The sequence below is a fragment of the Astatotilapia calliptera genome, chromosome 5 (assembly GCF_900246225.1).
Source record: "Astatotilapia calliptera chromosome 5, fAstCal1.2, whole genome shotgun sequence".
In the NCBI taxonomy this organism is placed as follows: Eukaryota; Metazoa; Chordata; class Actinopteri; order Cichliformes; family Cichlidae; genus Astatotilapia; species Astatotilapia calliptera.
In genome coordinates, this window is record NC_039306.1 from 24,294,801 (window position 1) to 24,307,693 (window position 12,893).

Genomic DNA, 12,893 nt, shown 5'->3' on the forward strand with positions numbered 1-12,893 from the left:
TAAATACATTTGAATTGAATATAACTGTGCATCAGTCACATGGTAACTATTTGAGCATACATATAATAGTATTGTGCCTTTCTTTAAAGCAGCATATATTTGTCACACTTACCTGTTTTTTTTATATCCTCAGACTGATGCAAATACTCGACAAAGATAAACTGATTAAATACAAAATGCAGTTTTGCAATCAACCATTTGTGTTCACTGACAATGAGTCACACACACACACACACACACACACACACACACACACACACACACACACACACACACACACACACACACACACACACACACACACTCCCTTAAATGAAATATCTATTTTGCAAGTACGAAAAAAATCACTGGACAACAAATTGAGACACAATAACTGAGGAGGAAAAAGGCGCTTGATTTACAAACGGTTGACAACAAACTCATTTGCTCTTTCAACACTTTTTCTTGTTTTTTCCACCACTTCTTACGCAGTGAGCTTTAATATTTGATATAGTAAAAAGAAAAAAAAAGACAAATGCACGTGTCACGAATCCATGTTTGATATCCTCCTCCTCAGAGCTTGGCGTGTCACTCCCACAGAGGGCAAGCTTTCGCTTACAAATAATTGCAAAGAAAGAAGAGAAGGGAAACTGTTAATCTGACGTTAATCTGGATACGTTTAGATTATTCTTTTGTTTCGTGTCTTTGTTTTTGTTTTTACATGGAACAAGTACCCCGAGACATAGACATTTTTGTTTATACCAAGTAAGTACTGATGGAATGACGTAATAATTAAATGACTGGAATAAGCGTGGCTCTGTTTAGGATTCCCTGTTTATTTTTCCGACCTTTGACACATACCCTACACCGAGGAAAGCTGCATAGCTAATCTGCTCTATGGGAACCTGCATGTGACTCATTCAGTACCCTTCCTGTCCCTCTGCCAGCCGGACTGCGGGGGCAACTCCATTCCCGGAATCTTCAAAGTTGCGCGTGGATACATGTCCCGGACTACATTTGAAAAGGAGAGGCACTACCTCCGCATCCGTGGGACATAAAACATGCGAAAAATAAGAAGGGGTGTCTCAGTCGACCCCCACAAACTCAAACAGGGAAGTCCTTCTACGTGTTCGGGTTTAATTTTCTCCGCTGAGCGCACACTCATCCAGTATCCGCGATCATGACTGTGGATGCTTACAAGGCTCTCTACATTGGGATGGAGGTGGTGATCGCCTTGTCCTCGGTCATCGGGAACGTAATGGTGGTCTGGGCTGTGCGCATTAACCGGTCTCTGAGAGACACCACGTTTTGTTTCATCGTCTCCCTGGCCTTGGCTGACATTGCAGTCGGAGCTCTTGTCATCCCCCTCGCCATAACCATCAGCATTGATCTCAAGACACACTTCTACAGCTGTTTGCTGGTCGCCTGCACAGTGCTCGTGCTCACACAAAGTTCAATCCTGGCGCTGCTGGCCATCGCCATCGACCGCTATCTGAGAGTCAAAATACCCATGAGGTAGGCCTAAAGGTGAATTCCTCTAGTTTTTAATATATTGTCTCGTTTCTACAAGCCTTTGTGTCTGGATCGCTGCTGGGATCAAGGACACTAACCAAAGACGCTCCTGCCGGTTTCATGCAGGATTTTCATTTCACCCACCAGAAATTCGTGTAATACGTGGGGTAAAAGTGTGTCTAGCCGCTGAGATAATTTTACCTTAACAGCTCTGTAATGTCTCTACTTGTAATTATTGGTGCTGTAATAATACAGCTAACGGACTTATCGGTGTTTATTAACACTTTCATTCATTTAACTATTAAACATAACTCCGATGTGCCTTTCCAGCGCACAAAATAAGGTGCAAATTGGCGAAGTAATGCGTATTTTTCTCACATTTTGCAGCACATTTACCTTGATAGATAGATAAATATGTATGTTTTCAGTCTGTGCTAAACAGAAAAGCTTGTTGACTTTTATTTTCGTCTTCTTAATTATATATATTGTTTAATTTTAAGAATCATCTTTATATGCCTTTCTGTTACGGTAACTTCTGTCATGAGGAGAAGCTGAGGTTTTGCACTCAGTGCCTTATCACTTTGCACTTCTCCTTTTGTCTCACCCTAATATCTCTTTAATGAAAAAGTCTTTCTCGTCCACTTGAAGCTGGCTCGTTTGAAAATAAGCCTGTAAGAGTGAGGCAGAGAATGCATGATTGGTCAATAGGCTCATGGTGGTTGGTTGATGGATTACATAATTTGTCAAGTTGGCTACCAGCAGACACACACTGCTCTCTGTCAGTGCAGGGGCATTAATATAGGTTACAGTGACATTAGCCAGACAACAGTTCAAATATGTTATCTGTTATATGAATGCTATAGGTCTTGTAATAAATAAACTGTTATTTATTGCGTTCTCTTGGGGATTTCAGTCCCGTTCATCATAGTCTTGAGGTGTAGTTACCATGTGATGCATTCAGCAGATGATTTACCCAAGTCAAAAGCAGTATAAATTAATGTCTCTATTATATGAAGTAAAGTTTAATAAGCACCATCTTTATTTTTCCTTTAAACGTATCAGTATGAATCATACCTCTAATAATCAAACATAAGGTCTTTTTATTTTTGGGATGTCCTCCAGCAGAAACAGTGATACTGGGTCTACTTAACACAGACAAAAAAGGCAGTGCTTCTTACAGTGTTAGAACACTGTGCAAAAATCTTGAACTGTCCCTCTTTTGCTTTCAGGGTCCAGACTTTCTTCTAATTTTTTTAATGTGGCCTTGAGCCAATAGTTCTTTCTGAAGATCTTTCAAAAATGTTCTTTGGAAATTGTCTGCTTTTAGACTCGTTTTCAGACCACTCCTTGTACCTGACTGTTTTCACAGGAATGTATTTTTGTTTCTTAAGCCACTCAACACTGACCTGTGAATCATTCAAGCATAAAAAGGGGACTAACTCAACAAATTAAGAGTGTTGTGTCTACAACAGACAATTTACAAAAAGAACGAATTTCAAATTGCACATTTTGTTAATAGCAGCCTGTTGTAAAAACACATCATCTGCTGTGGCTTTAATTTAATTAGTTGAATCTGTGTAAAGTGCCAAAGATAACACAGTCTGACAGGCATAAAGTAGTATTTTTGCAACAATAAGCTAAAGAGCTATTTCATATTCCTGAAGACTACTTAAAGAAATGACTAAGCTTCCTTAAGGGAGTCCAGACTGTGTTAAAGAATAAAGGTGGTCACACCAAACTGAATTGTTAGAATTTTAGGACCCACTTTATGCAATATTTTTGTTTACACACATTTCAATAAATCCCAGTACATATTTCCCATTTCCCTAGCAACATATTTAGGAATGAAGGGTGACTCAAGACTTTTGCACAGTACTGTGAGCAGATACATTTTTCTTCCAATTCAGAGTATGCGCTTTAGCAACAGACTCTAATTTAGAGTTCAAATACTTAGCACCTGCAATTTGTGTTTTACCGATTCGTAGCGAGCTGGTAATATGAGCCAGAAACTGAGTCCTCTTCCCTTAAATACCCCTGGGACTCTGGAGGGACACAGTTTAACAAGCAGTGATTGCTTTTTTTAGCTGAAGTGTTTGGAAGCACGTGGTCATGATAAGGACGGTCTGATATTGCCTCACGCGTCACTGTTTGGCTTACCCGGATGATAGAATTTCCAGGTGGGAGATGAGGATCAAAATCCCAGAGGAAAGACGAGATAACTGGACTACAGTAGAATCCAGAAATCAATTTTTGGCAGACAGACTGCTCATCTGTATGCAGCCAGCCAACCATCCAAGGTTTAGAAAAAGCTTTACAAAGACTTATGAATGCACAGATCAAGATAGAAATGTCATATGATGCCACATGTGGGAAGGTCCACTCCAGACACGGTCTTTTTTAACTTCATTTCGTTCATTTATCCTGTGTTATGTCTGCCGCACCCTGGCTGAACTCTTACTCTGTGTGTGTGCGTGTGTGTACTATATCCAGCTCTGTGCGTGTGTGAGAGAGGACAAGACAAAAAGGGGAAAAAGAGGAATGATAATAGTTTGGTTCTCACACGTACCTGAGTTTGTCAGTATGTTTGTCGTAACCTTAGTGTGACTTTAGCCATAACGCAGCTGTGGTAAGAGCAAAGTACTAACATGAGGTGCTCAATGATTTACTCTAAGCGAGTCAGCTTTTATTCCTTAGAAATGAAATAGGAAAAAAGGTAGGTTGCTACAGGAATCCTGAACGAGTATTTAACAGTTGTTGTTCACAAACCTATAACAGCAGCTCATTGCTTGTCAGAAACAGGACTGATCACTTCCCAGGAAGATAACAAAGAATTGTATTGAGTTTAATAACTTCCTAATTTCTTCTTCTGAAAACCAGGAGCTTGTCAGGACCTGTTTCTGGCTTACATATCACAGTATATCTTTTTTCTAGAAAGCTGATTTCTTGGAGCAACACTTTAGTGGCACGCAGAGATCTGTGATAAGTAAAGAAGTGATAACTGCACAATGAACAAAAAATCCAGTGCTATAATTCTGTCAGGACAACATGACAAAATGCGATGCCAGAGAAAGAAAGAAGAGCTGAATTATTTTGCAAGAAACCAGACCACTGCTGTTTTCTGTTTTGCTGTTGCAGATTGATTTGGTTGACTTAATGTTCTATTAACTTTCTCTACACATAATGTATTATCATTAGTTTACAAATTAGTTTACAAAGTTTTAGTTTAACACCTGATAATCTTTTAATCAAGATGTTTCGCTTTCTATTGCTTCAGGTGTATACGTGTTCCACGCAGTCTGCCTTTAAAACCAATTGTGAAAGAATGCCATTCCAAATAGCTCACTCGGTTTGAGTGTGATCTTGCAGTAGGAGGTCACTGTTGCAACAAGTCAGTTTGTGAAATTTCTTCCCTGCTAGATATTCCTCAATCAACTGTAAGTTGTATTATTGGAAAGTAGAAACATTAAGGAAGTGCAGCAACTCACATAGAGTTACAAACATCCTCTTGCATTAAAGTCATCACAAAAACTGTGCGCTGGGAGCTTCGTCTCATTGGTTTCCATAGCCAAGCAGCTCCGGTGGGTGTAATGTGTAGGTGGCCCCATGCTTTTGTCCAGTTAGTGTATATTAAATAGCCAATTTTACAAATTTTACAAAGCCCACATTTTTAATTAATGCTTATTACCATGGCCACAAATATATGGCATGTATATTGGGACAATCTTTTGTATAGTACAAATGTAATTCTGTGTCAAAATGTGCAAAATAAGATACCTGATTTAATAGGCACTAATTTACATAAATGTCATTTAGACCATGCATAGTGAATAAGCACCGGTTTCTCCCTTTAAGAGCTAGAACAGGCCATGAGGAAAAGAACACATGATCATTTCTTCTTTCACTCTAGTAATAAATCAGGTCATGTGAAAAAGAACGTTTTCACAGGGGTTTATGTAGCTCTGTGAAAAACAAAAGACACCTTTGCTGTTTCCATAGGAATTAATAGAGTACGTAGCAGACAGACTAATCAAATGCACTTGATTAACTGATTATCAGTCAGTGTGAGCACCTTCACAAAAAGCAGACGTTATGGCAGTTCATTAGTCTGAAGCATTCAGGTGTGTGTTAACACATCTCCCAGGAGTGGACGTCCCAACAAATTCATCACGAGGTCAGATGGTGGACTGCTCAGACTCTACACGCCTCAGTTAGCATGTTAAATGTTAAAAATCATGAGAATAACGTATGGTAAATATGTTTCATGCTATGATTCCCACAAGTCTGCACACAGTATAACTGTATATGAATCAAATAAGCATATGGTATGAGAAAAACACAGTAGAAGGCACTTTCTTGAGTAAAATATAGTTTCAGAGTGCCCAGCCATGACTTTACAATCACCTGCTGACCCGTTGTGTAGGTCCCCTTAAACAGTTGTGACCTGTAGGGTAATGGATGTGTGACTTCTGGTGGTGTCCTGTGCTGTCTGCCACCCGGACCTTGGCAGTGGATCCTTTGCATTCAGCAAGCTGCTGGGTGGAGCCTTCCATGGGTTGTGATTTTTCCATTGCTTTCCACAAATGCTCAATTGGATTGGCATCCAGCAAGTTTCTATGACGAGCCAACAGCACGGGAGCTTTAATGTTCCTGAGCAGATTGACAGGGTGTGACGGCGCTCACTGTTGTGTTGCAGCGGGCCACCGTTAGTTGGAGTACCACAGCTAGGGGTGTGCTTGGTCACTGCAGCAATGTTTAGGTGTGCAGTATATGTCAAAGTAGCATCCACATCAACACCTGGACACAAACCTTTCCAGCAAAACAAAGAACTATAGCACACTTTTGTATCTGCTTTAAATGTTTATGGAATGATTTGCCTTTTAGTTTTTCTTTTAAACCTTTATTTATAGTTTTTTGCATTTAAAGAAAAAAGAAAGTATAATATTATTTGATGTTTTAATAGGATATTAACTTATGTACAGATACTGTTATATAATTTTAAACAGTCCACAGTCAGTCATCTACCTGACTTCACACAGATTATTTACTTGGAGTTTCATCTTCTTTTTTGTTGCCATAGCTACAAGAGGGTGGTGACCCCACGGCGAGCCGGCACAGCGGTTTTATTGTGTTGGCTGGTGTCCATCATAGTGGGTCTCACTCCGATGCTTGGATGGAATAACCTGCAGCAACTTCGTAAAAATGGCAGCTTGAAAAATGACACCTTGGTGGTCTGTAAGTTTGAGACCGTCATCAGTATGGACTACATGGTCTACTTCAATTTCTTTGGCTGGGTGCTGCCCCCTTTGCTACTAATGCTCGCCATCTATGTTGAGATTTTCTACATGATCCACAAGCAGCTCAACAAAAAGGTGAGACCATCTTCTTCTCGTGCCGGGCAAATCAAAGACTGTGTGAATACTACATTTTTCCACTGATATCATGTTCTTTAATTTGCCGTAGGTAACAGCAAGCCACACTGACCCAAGACGCTACTTTGGAAAGGAGCTTAAGCTGGCCAAGTCCCTCGCCCTAGTTCTGTTTCTCTTTGCAGTAAGCTGGCTCCCTCTGCACATCCTGAACTGCATTACTCTCTTCTGCCCAGGATACCATGAGGTTGGATTCATATACATCGCCATCATCCTCTCTCACGGAAACTCAGCTGTAAACCCCATCGTTTATGCTTTCCGCATCAAGAAATTCCGCAGAGCTTTCCGGAAAATCTGGAAACAGTACCTGCTCTGTCAGGATCCAGTTGGTCGTCTCCCTCAAAGAGGAAGCCAGAGAGGTCAGAGTCATGAGAGGAGGTTGAGGCAGAATGATGACGATGACGATGACGTGTGACCTTTGGTAACTAATTGGATTGCTGTGTTACTATCAAGTGTCAAAACACTTGTTCGCAAAGTGGAAAGGACATCGGCTTTATTGTCAGGCTCAACAGGTTTACTGGTTGAAATGGCTTTCAGAGGATGTCCAATGTCTGAATGATTTCCTCCAACCACATGCACCAACAAGGAGAGAGGATTAAAACTCAGCTGGGGGATGAGATCAACACTATAAATCATACTGATTTCTCCATTGGCTGATAAAATACCGATTTTGTTACATGGGACAAGCACTCCCTCGCTTTCAAAGCCAATTTTTTGGACTAACTAAGTGTATATTTGGAGCACATGTGGTACAATAATAGTGTCTGCTGTATTGTTTTCTTTTCTTTAACCTAATTAAAACTCATGGCCTTTTTTATGTGATTGATGTCCAATATTTGTCCTAGTGTGTGCTACCTTAACATGCTTTGTTCTGTGGCCTTGAGGACAGAAAATGTAACAAAGAACTGAAGCAAATTGTAGCCTAGTGTTAACAGTGACAGTTTGTTAAACAGAAAGTGTACTCAACAAGCTCAGCGGTGTGAGGGTATAACTGGGACTGTTTGTAACTAATCAAACTCGTGGACTTTACAAATGTGTTGACCTGTTCTCATTTCCAACTTGTCATGTATTAATAATCAGGACACATTATTTAGCATCATTGTTCAATGTACAGCGCAGTCCAATACAGGTCAATAGAAGTTCCCTAAGTCAGGAAATGAGACACTATGAGACCATGCGAAAAAGGGCTTCACTGACATGCAACCGTGGCAACCAAGGAAAAACGAGAAAAGCTTGTTGCAAATGGAAGATGTTTGCCTTTGTCAATGTGAAATGATGTATTTTAACCCAAACCGGTTTTTCTCCTAAGCCTTACCAAAGTGCTTAAAGAACTCAAGTCTGCAGTTTTTATTTGGATCATATTTACTAAAATTGCAGAAAAATGCGAGATTATTTACGTTTGTGAAGAAAAAAGACACACTGATGATTTAGACGTCTCAAGAACTCCTGTATCAAATATGATACACTTGGTGTTACAGAGTTAATGGGCAGCCAAATCCAGTAAAAACCACTTCATCCTTATTTTGGTCCAAAATAAGCCTTATAAAGCTTCCTCCCCCCCTGCAAGGTTATGGAAATGGTTGTGACCTCTCTTGTGAGTCTTTGGTGGCAGTGTTTGGTATTTAAGAATGCTTCCAGTTAATTATATTCAGGAGCAGTGTTGGTCAAGTTACTTGAAAAAAGTAATCGGTAACTAATTACTGATTACTTCACCAAAAAAGTAATCCCATTACTGATTACTTATTTTCAAAAGTAATTAATTACTTAGTTACTTAGTTACTTTTAAAAAACACAATTTACAACCTGAATAGGTAATAAAGTGATAGATCTTTCAGCCCAATTCTACTTTTTCTGCATAATCCATCATACAAAATGTAATCAAATGGAAAAGTCTCTTTTTTTAAAAAACTTGTTTTATCAGTTTTAATCTTTTAACTTTATGCATCAAGCAAAAATTAAATTATATGCAACAAGTAACGCGTTACTGCCCATCTCTGTTCAGCAGTCTGTGAGTGTCATGTTTCCTTCATATATGACATTTATTTCCTAAAATACAAATTAATGAGCAACTTAACTGCCCAAATCTAACAAACACGAGGGGAAAAAGTGGCTCCAGACAGGTTTTTATCTCTTGTCTCAAGGGGTGAGTTTAAAATTCACTAATCCACCTGCCTCCTAATGCAGGCCTTTATTGTTCCTCACAGTGCAGATCAGTCATGGAGTTCTTACTGTAAAGGGGTTACCCTTCGTTTTTGGACTTGACAAAGAGGTTTCTGACCGAGTGCCAGATTGTGATGAATTAGCTGTGAGAAAGGGCTTAATGTGCTGTTAATTATCACATTTGAAGATAAGGCTTTTTGCATTATTGAGACCGTTTGAATGATAGTAGCTTATCAATCAAAAATAAAAACAGCAGAGAATTTACTTGATGCTGATAATTGTAAATTGGACAGCTGTAATTACCACTGATCCAGCTATAGTAACCATATAACTATACATCAAAGCATCAGTGTGTTTAAAAAAAATAAAAATCTGTATATTTATAAAACTGTGAAGGGATGTTGGAGCAGCACCATCTACTAAGCTCTATCCAACCTTATCATTTAACTCTATAATGTACTGCACATGTATTACTGGAGCCCTTTCTAATACTCACAGGTGTTAGGTATTGGAAACAAAAAGAAAAAAGAAAAAAAACATCTACTTGTGAATCTTTGTAAAATATATTTAACAGTATAGGATCATTAAACTGTCTCTGTGAATTTCTTTTTTTTTTTTTTTGCTGCTGAGCTAAACCAACCAGCATTGACCTCAAAGTCGGCGACGTTTATTTTAACATAACCAATATATGCTGAGATGGGACTGCTGACACCAATATTATGTAGTAGCATACGTAACTCTGTGTTTAAATGTTAACGGGAGATACTGTCTAAAACACATCGCTGAGCAGCAGCTGCATTATCCCTGACACGTCCTCTTGCAGCTGTTCATCAAATGAGCCAGTTGTGAAATTCATCCTCCAAGCTTCTCTGCTGTTGTGCGAGCTGCAAATCAAAAATAGAAGTATGTTGCGGCGTATGTTAATTTATATACACAAAGCTGCATAGATTAGTGTGCATTAGGAGTTTTTTTGACAAAGGCAGCAGACTTCTTCCCAGAGAGTCATGTACACACACGTACAGTTTGCTCATTGTATTTCCAGCACCACTCATGTACTAATGCTTCATTCTGTTTTTTTACTTTGTGCCCATGCAAATTATTGTTAAAGCCATTAAGTCTACAATTTAGTTTATGTTAAGTATATGACAAAGTTAAATGTAATTGAATCGACTCCAGCAAAGAGTCCATTCAAAATTTTCACATCAAATTTAACTTTGATGAAATCGACTCGTGCAATTGCACAACTGACCACAACACCACAGCATTTTTTTCATTGTTCTGTTTTGGTTTGTTAACTCTTAGTAGACTGTGGGAAAGTGAACACAACAGGAGTGAATGTCATTTTGCAGTGTGAATCTATACTGGCTGCTGCTTTCATGTTTTGCATTTCTATACATATAAAACTGTCTGTTTACTGGACCAGTGTGAAGTCTTCAAAAATCATTTGTGCAATATTCTCTAATGTTCTATAACAGTATCAGAAGAAAATCTGCAGTGTACATATTGTACGTGTAGAAACTATCATTGAGAATCAAGAGCTATAATAATGGGCTGTAATAATTTATCGGTATCTAATTACTGTATATAGGAATGTGTGACTCTACAGGTCAACAGATTGATGGAGAAGGCAGAAAGCAGATTGCTTGTGAATGTGCAAAGTGTTTCAGTGCACTTAGTGTTGTTTGACGTGCTGTTGGAAAATACACAAATCAAACACATGTAGTGGCGAATTTCTGTCCCAAGCTTCGAAAAAATAATTCTTCCACTTCTTAATGTGAGCTGTTCAGATTTATTTCTGACTCGTACATACAAACAAAAGATGTCACGGTCAAAAAACTATTTGCTGCTACAGCGCACACTTCCATTGCCGTCCTGGCTCACTCTAACCTGCTACAACACATGCGCTGTAATGTTTTCTTACCTGACACAAATTAAACACGCAGCATTTATTCTCTAACAACATATCATACAAAATTAAACATGTAACAATAACTGAAACAGTATCAAAAATATTTCTCTATAGATTGGCTCTAACACACAAGACAAACAAAATAAAGCTGTCACTGTGCTGACTGCAAAGAATCTAATGAGAAATGGTACAAAGAAGTCTGGATATTACTAAAAGGATTTCTTTTGGATGTAATAAAACATTATCCATTGTCATCCAGTCAAATCATGTTAAGGCTTAGAGAACAGGCACCATGAGATGGCATCATCTGCTAAATGTATGACACACATAGGTTAGCTCTTATTTTTGCATGTATTTTAGATGTGATTTCATAAGGAGATTTTTGTTTGCTTATTTGTTTAAAATAAAACTTCTCTTACCTTTAGTTTTGCCAGAGGGGAATACTGAGTAAATCTGCAGTCACTGTGTCTTTCCAGCTGCCAGCTGCTTTACAATTCTTACTGGAATGAAGCCATTGTTAATGTAATTAGTTCCACCTGTGGCTATTTCTACTTTGGAAAATCAAACTGCAATGAAAATGATGTGTAATCTGATTTGTCTGGACTCAGTATATACTTACCGCACACTTAGGAACACATTGCTACCATTGGGTTGGATCCCCTTGGCCTTCAGAATTGTAAGTAAGTTCTTCGTGGCACAGATTCAGTAAAGTGCTGCAAATGTTCCTCAGAGGGTTTGCTCCATGTTGAAATGAAGCATCACACAGTTGCTGCAGATGTCAGTTGCACCTCCATCATGTGACTCTCATATCCCAATTAAGCTCTACTGAATCTGCATCTGGTGACTGTGGAGGTCATCTAGGTACAGTTAACTATTGTCATGTTTAAGAAACCAGTTTGACATGACATGGCTGGTGCATTAGCCTGCTGTAGTAGACCACAGTGTACTTTATAAAAGGATGGACATGATCAGCATCATTACTCAAGTGCGCTGTTGTGTCTAAATGATGCTCAGTTGGTACTAAGGGGCCCGAAATGTGCCAAGAAAATATCCCCACACCATTACACCACAGCACCAGCCTGAACTATTGATACAAGGCAGGATGGAGCCATGCTTTCATGTTGTTTACACCATATTCTGACCCTACCATCCAACTGTTGCTCCAGAAACAGACTCATTGGACCAGGAAACACTTTTTCTTATTTTCTGTCATCCTAATTTGGTGAGGCTGTGTAAAATGTAGCCTCACTTCCTTCTTCTTAGCTGACAGGACTGGCACCTGTGTAGAGCTCAGCCCATCTGCTTCATGGTCGTGATCTTCTGCAGACATTGGTTGTGAGGAGTGGTTGAATTACTCTTCCCTTCCTACTAATATTATTTCATCATCATTTCAACTGCTGTAACAAAAGAATTTCCCAAATATGGGATAAATAAAGGAATTCTCATTTCATTCCTATCAGCTAGAAGCAGTCTGCAGCAGTCTACTCTGACCTCTGACATCAACAAAGCATTTTCACCCACAGAACTGCAGCTCACTGGATATTTTCCCTTTTTTAGGCCATTCTCTGTAGACCCTAGAGATGGCTGTTTGGGGGAAAATCCCAGTAGATGAGCAGTTTCTGAAATAGTCAAACAAAACCCCTCTGACACCCACAACCATGTCACGTTCAGTCACTTGAACTAGCTTCCATCTCCATTCTCATGCAGGTCGTCTTAATCTTGTTTAAAAGCGATGAGTGACTGAGCAATTAGACACGCATTAACCTGCAGAAGGACAGCTGTACCACTCAAATATGAAGATTCACGTTATTGCAGCACACTTTATCAGAACCAGATAGAGCAGTCAGATACAAAGTATGAAGATGGTGAGTTTGAGAAAAGTTCAGTTTGAATTTGAAGTGTGTGTG

The 12,893-nt window shown here is 39.1% G+C and overlaps 1 protein-coding gene across 1 annotated transcript; it reads left to right on the plus strand.

The window, feature by feature from the left end:
• Nucleotides 1-587: 587 nt before the first annotated feature.
• LOC113022692 (adenosine receptor A1-like) lies at nt 588-8,599 on the plus strand. Its single transcript, XM_026168365.1, has 3 exons — nt 588-1,494; nt 6,569-6,860; nt 6,952-8,599. Exons 1-3 carry the CDS (start codon nt 1,160-1,162, stop codon nt 7,330-7,332), a joined length of 1,008 nt encoding a protein of 335 aa, XP_026024150.1. The 5' UTR covers nt 588-1,159; the 3' UTR covers nt 7,333-8,599.
• Nucleotides 8,600-12,893: the final 4,294 nt, after the last annotated feature.

Excerpts from the sequence above, each read along its gene's own strand:
- LOC113022692 (XM_026168365.1), top strand. The coding sequence starts at position 1,160 with ATGACTGTGGATGCTTACAAGGCTCTCTACATTGGGATGGAGGTGGTG. Across the intron at positions 1,495-6,568 it reads AGAGTCAAAATACCCATGAG|CTACAAGAGGGTGGTGACCC; the intron begins GTAGGCCTAAAG and ends TTGTTGCCATAG. Across the intron at positions 6,861-6,951 it reads ACAAGCAGCTCAACAAAAAG|GTAACAGCAAGCCACACTGA; the intron begins GTGAGACCATCT and ends AATTTGCCGTAG.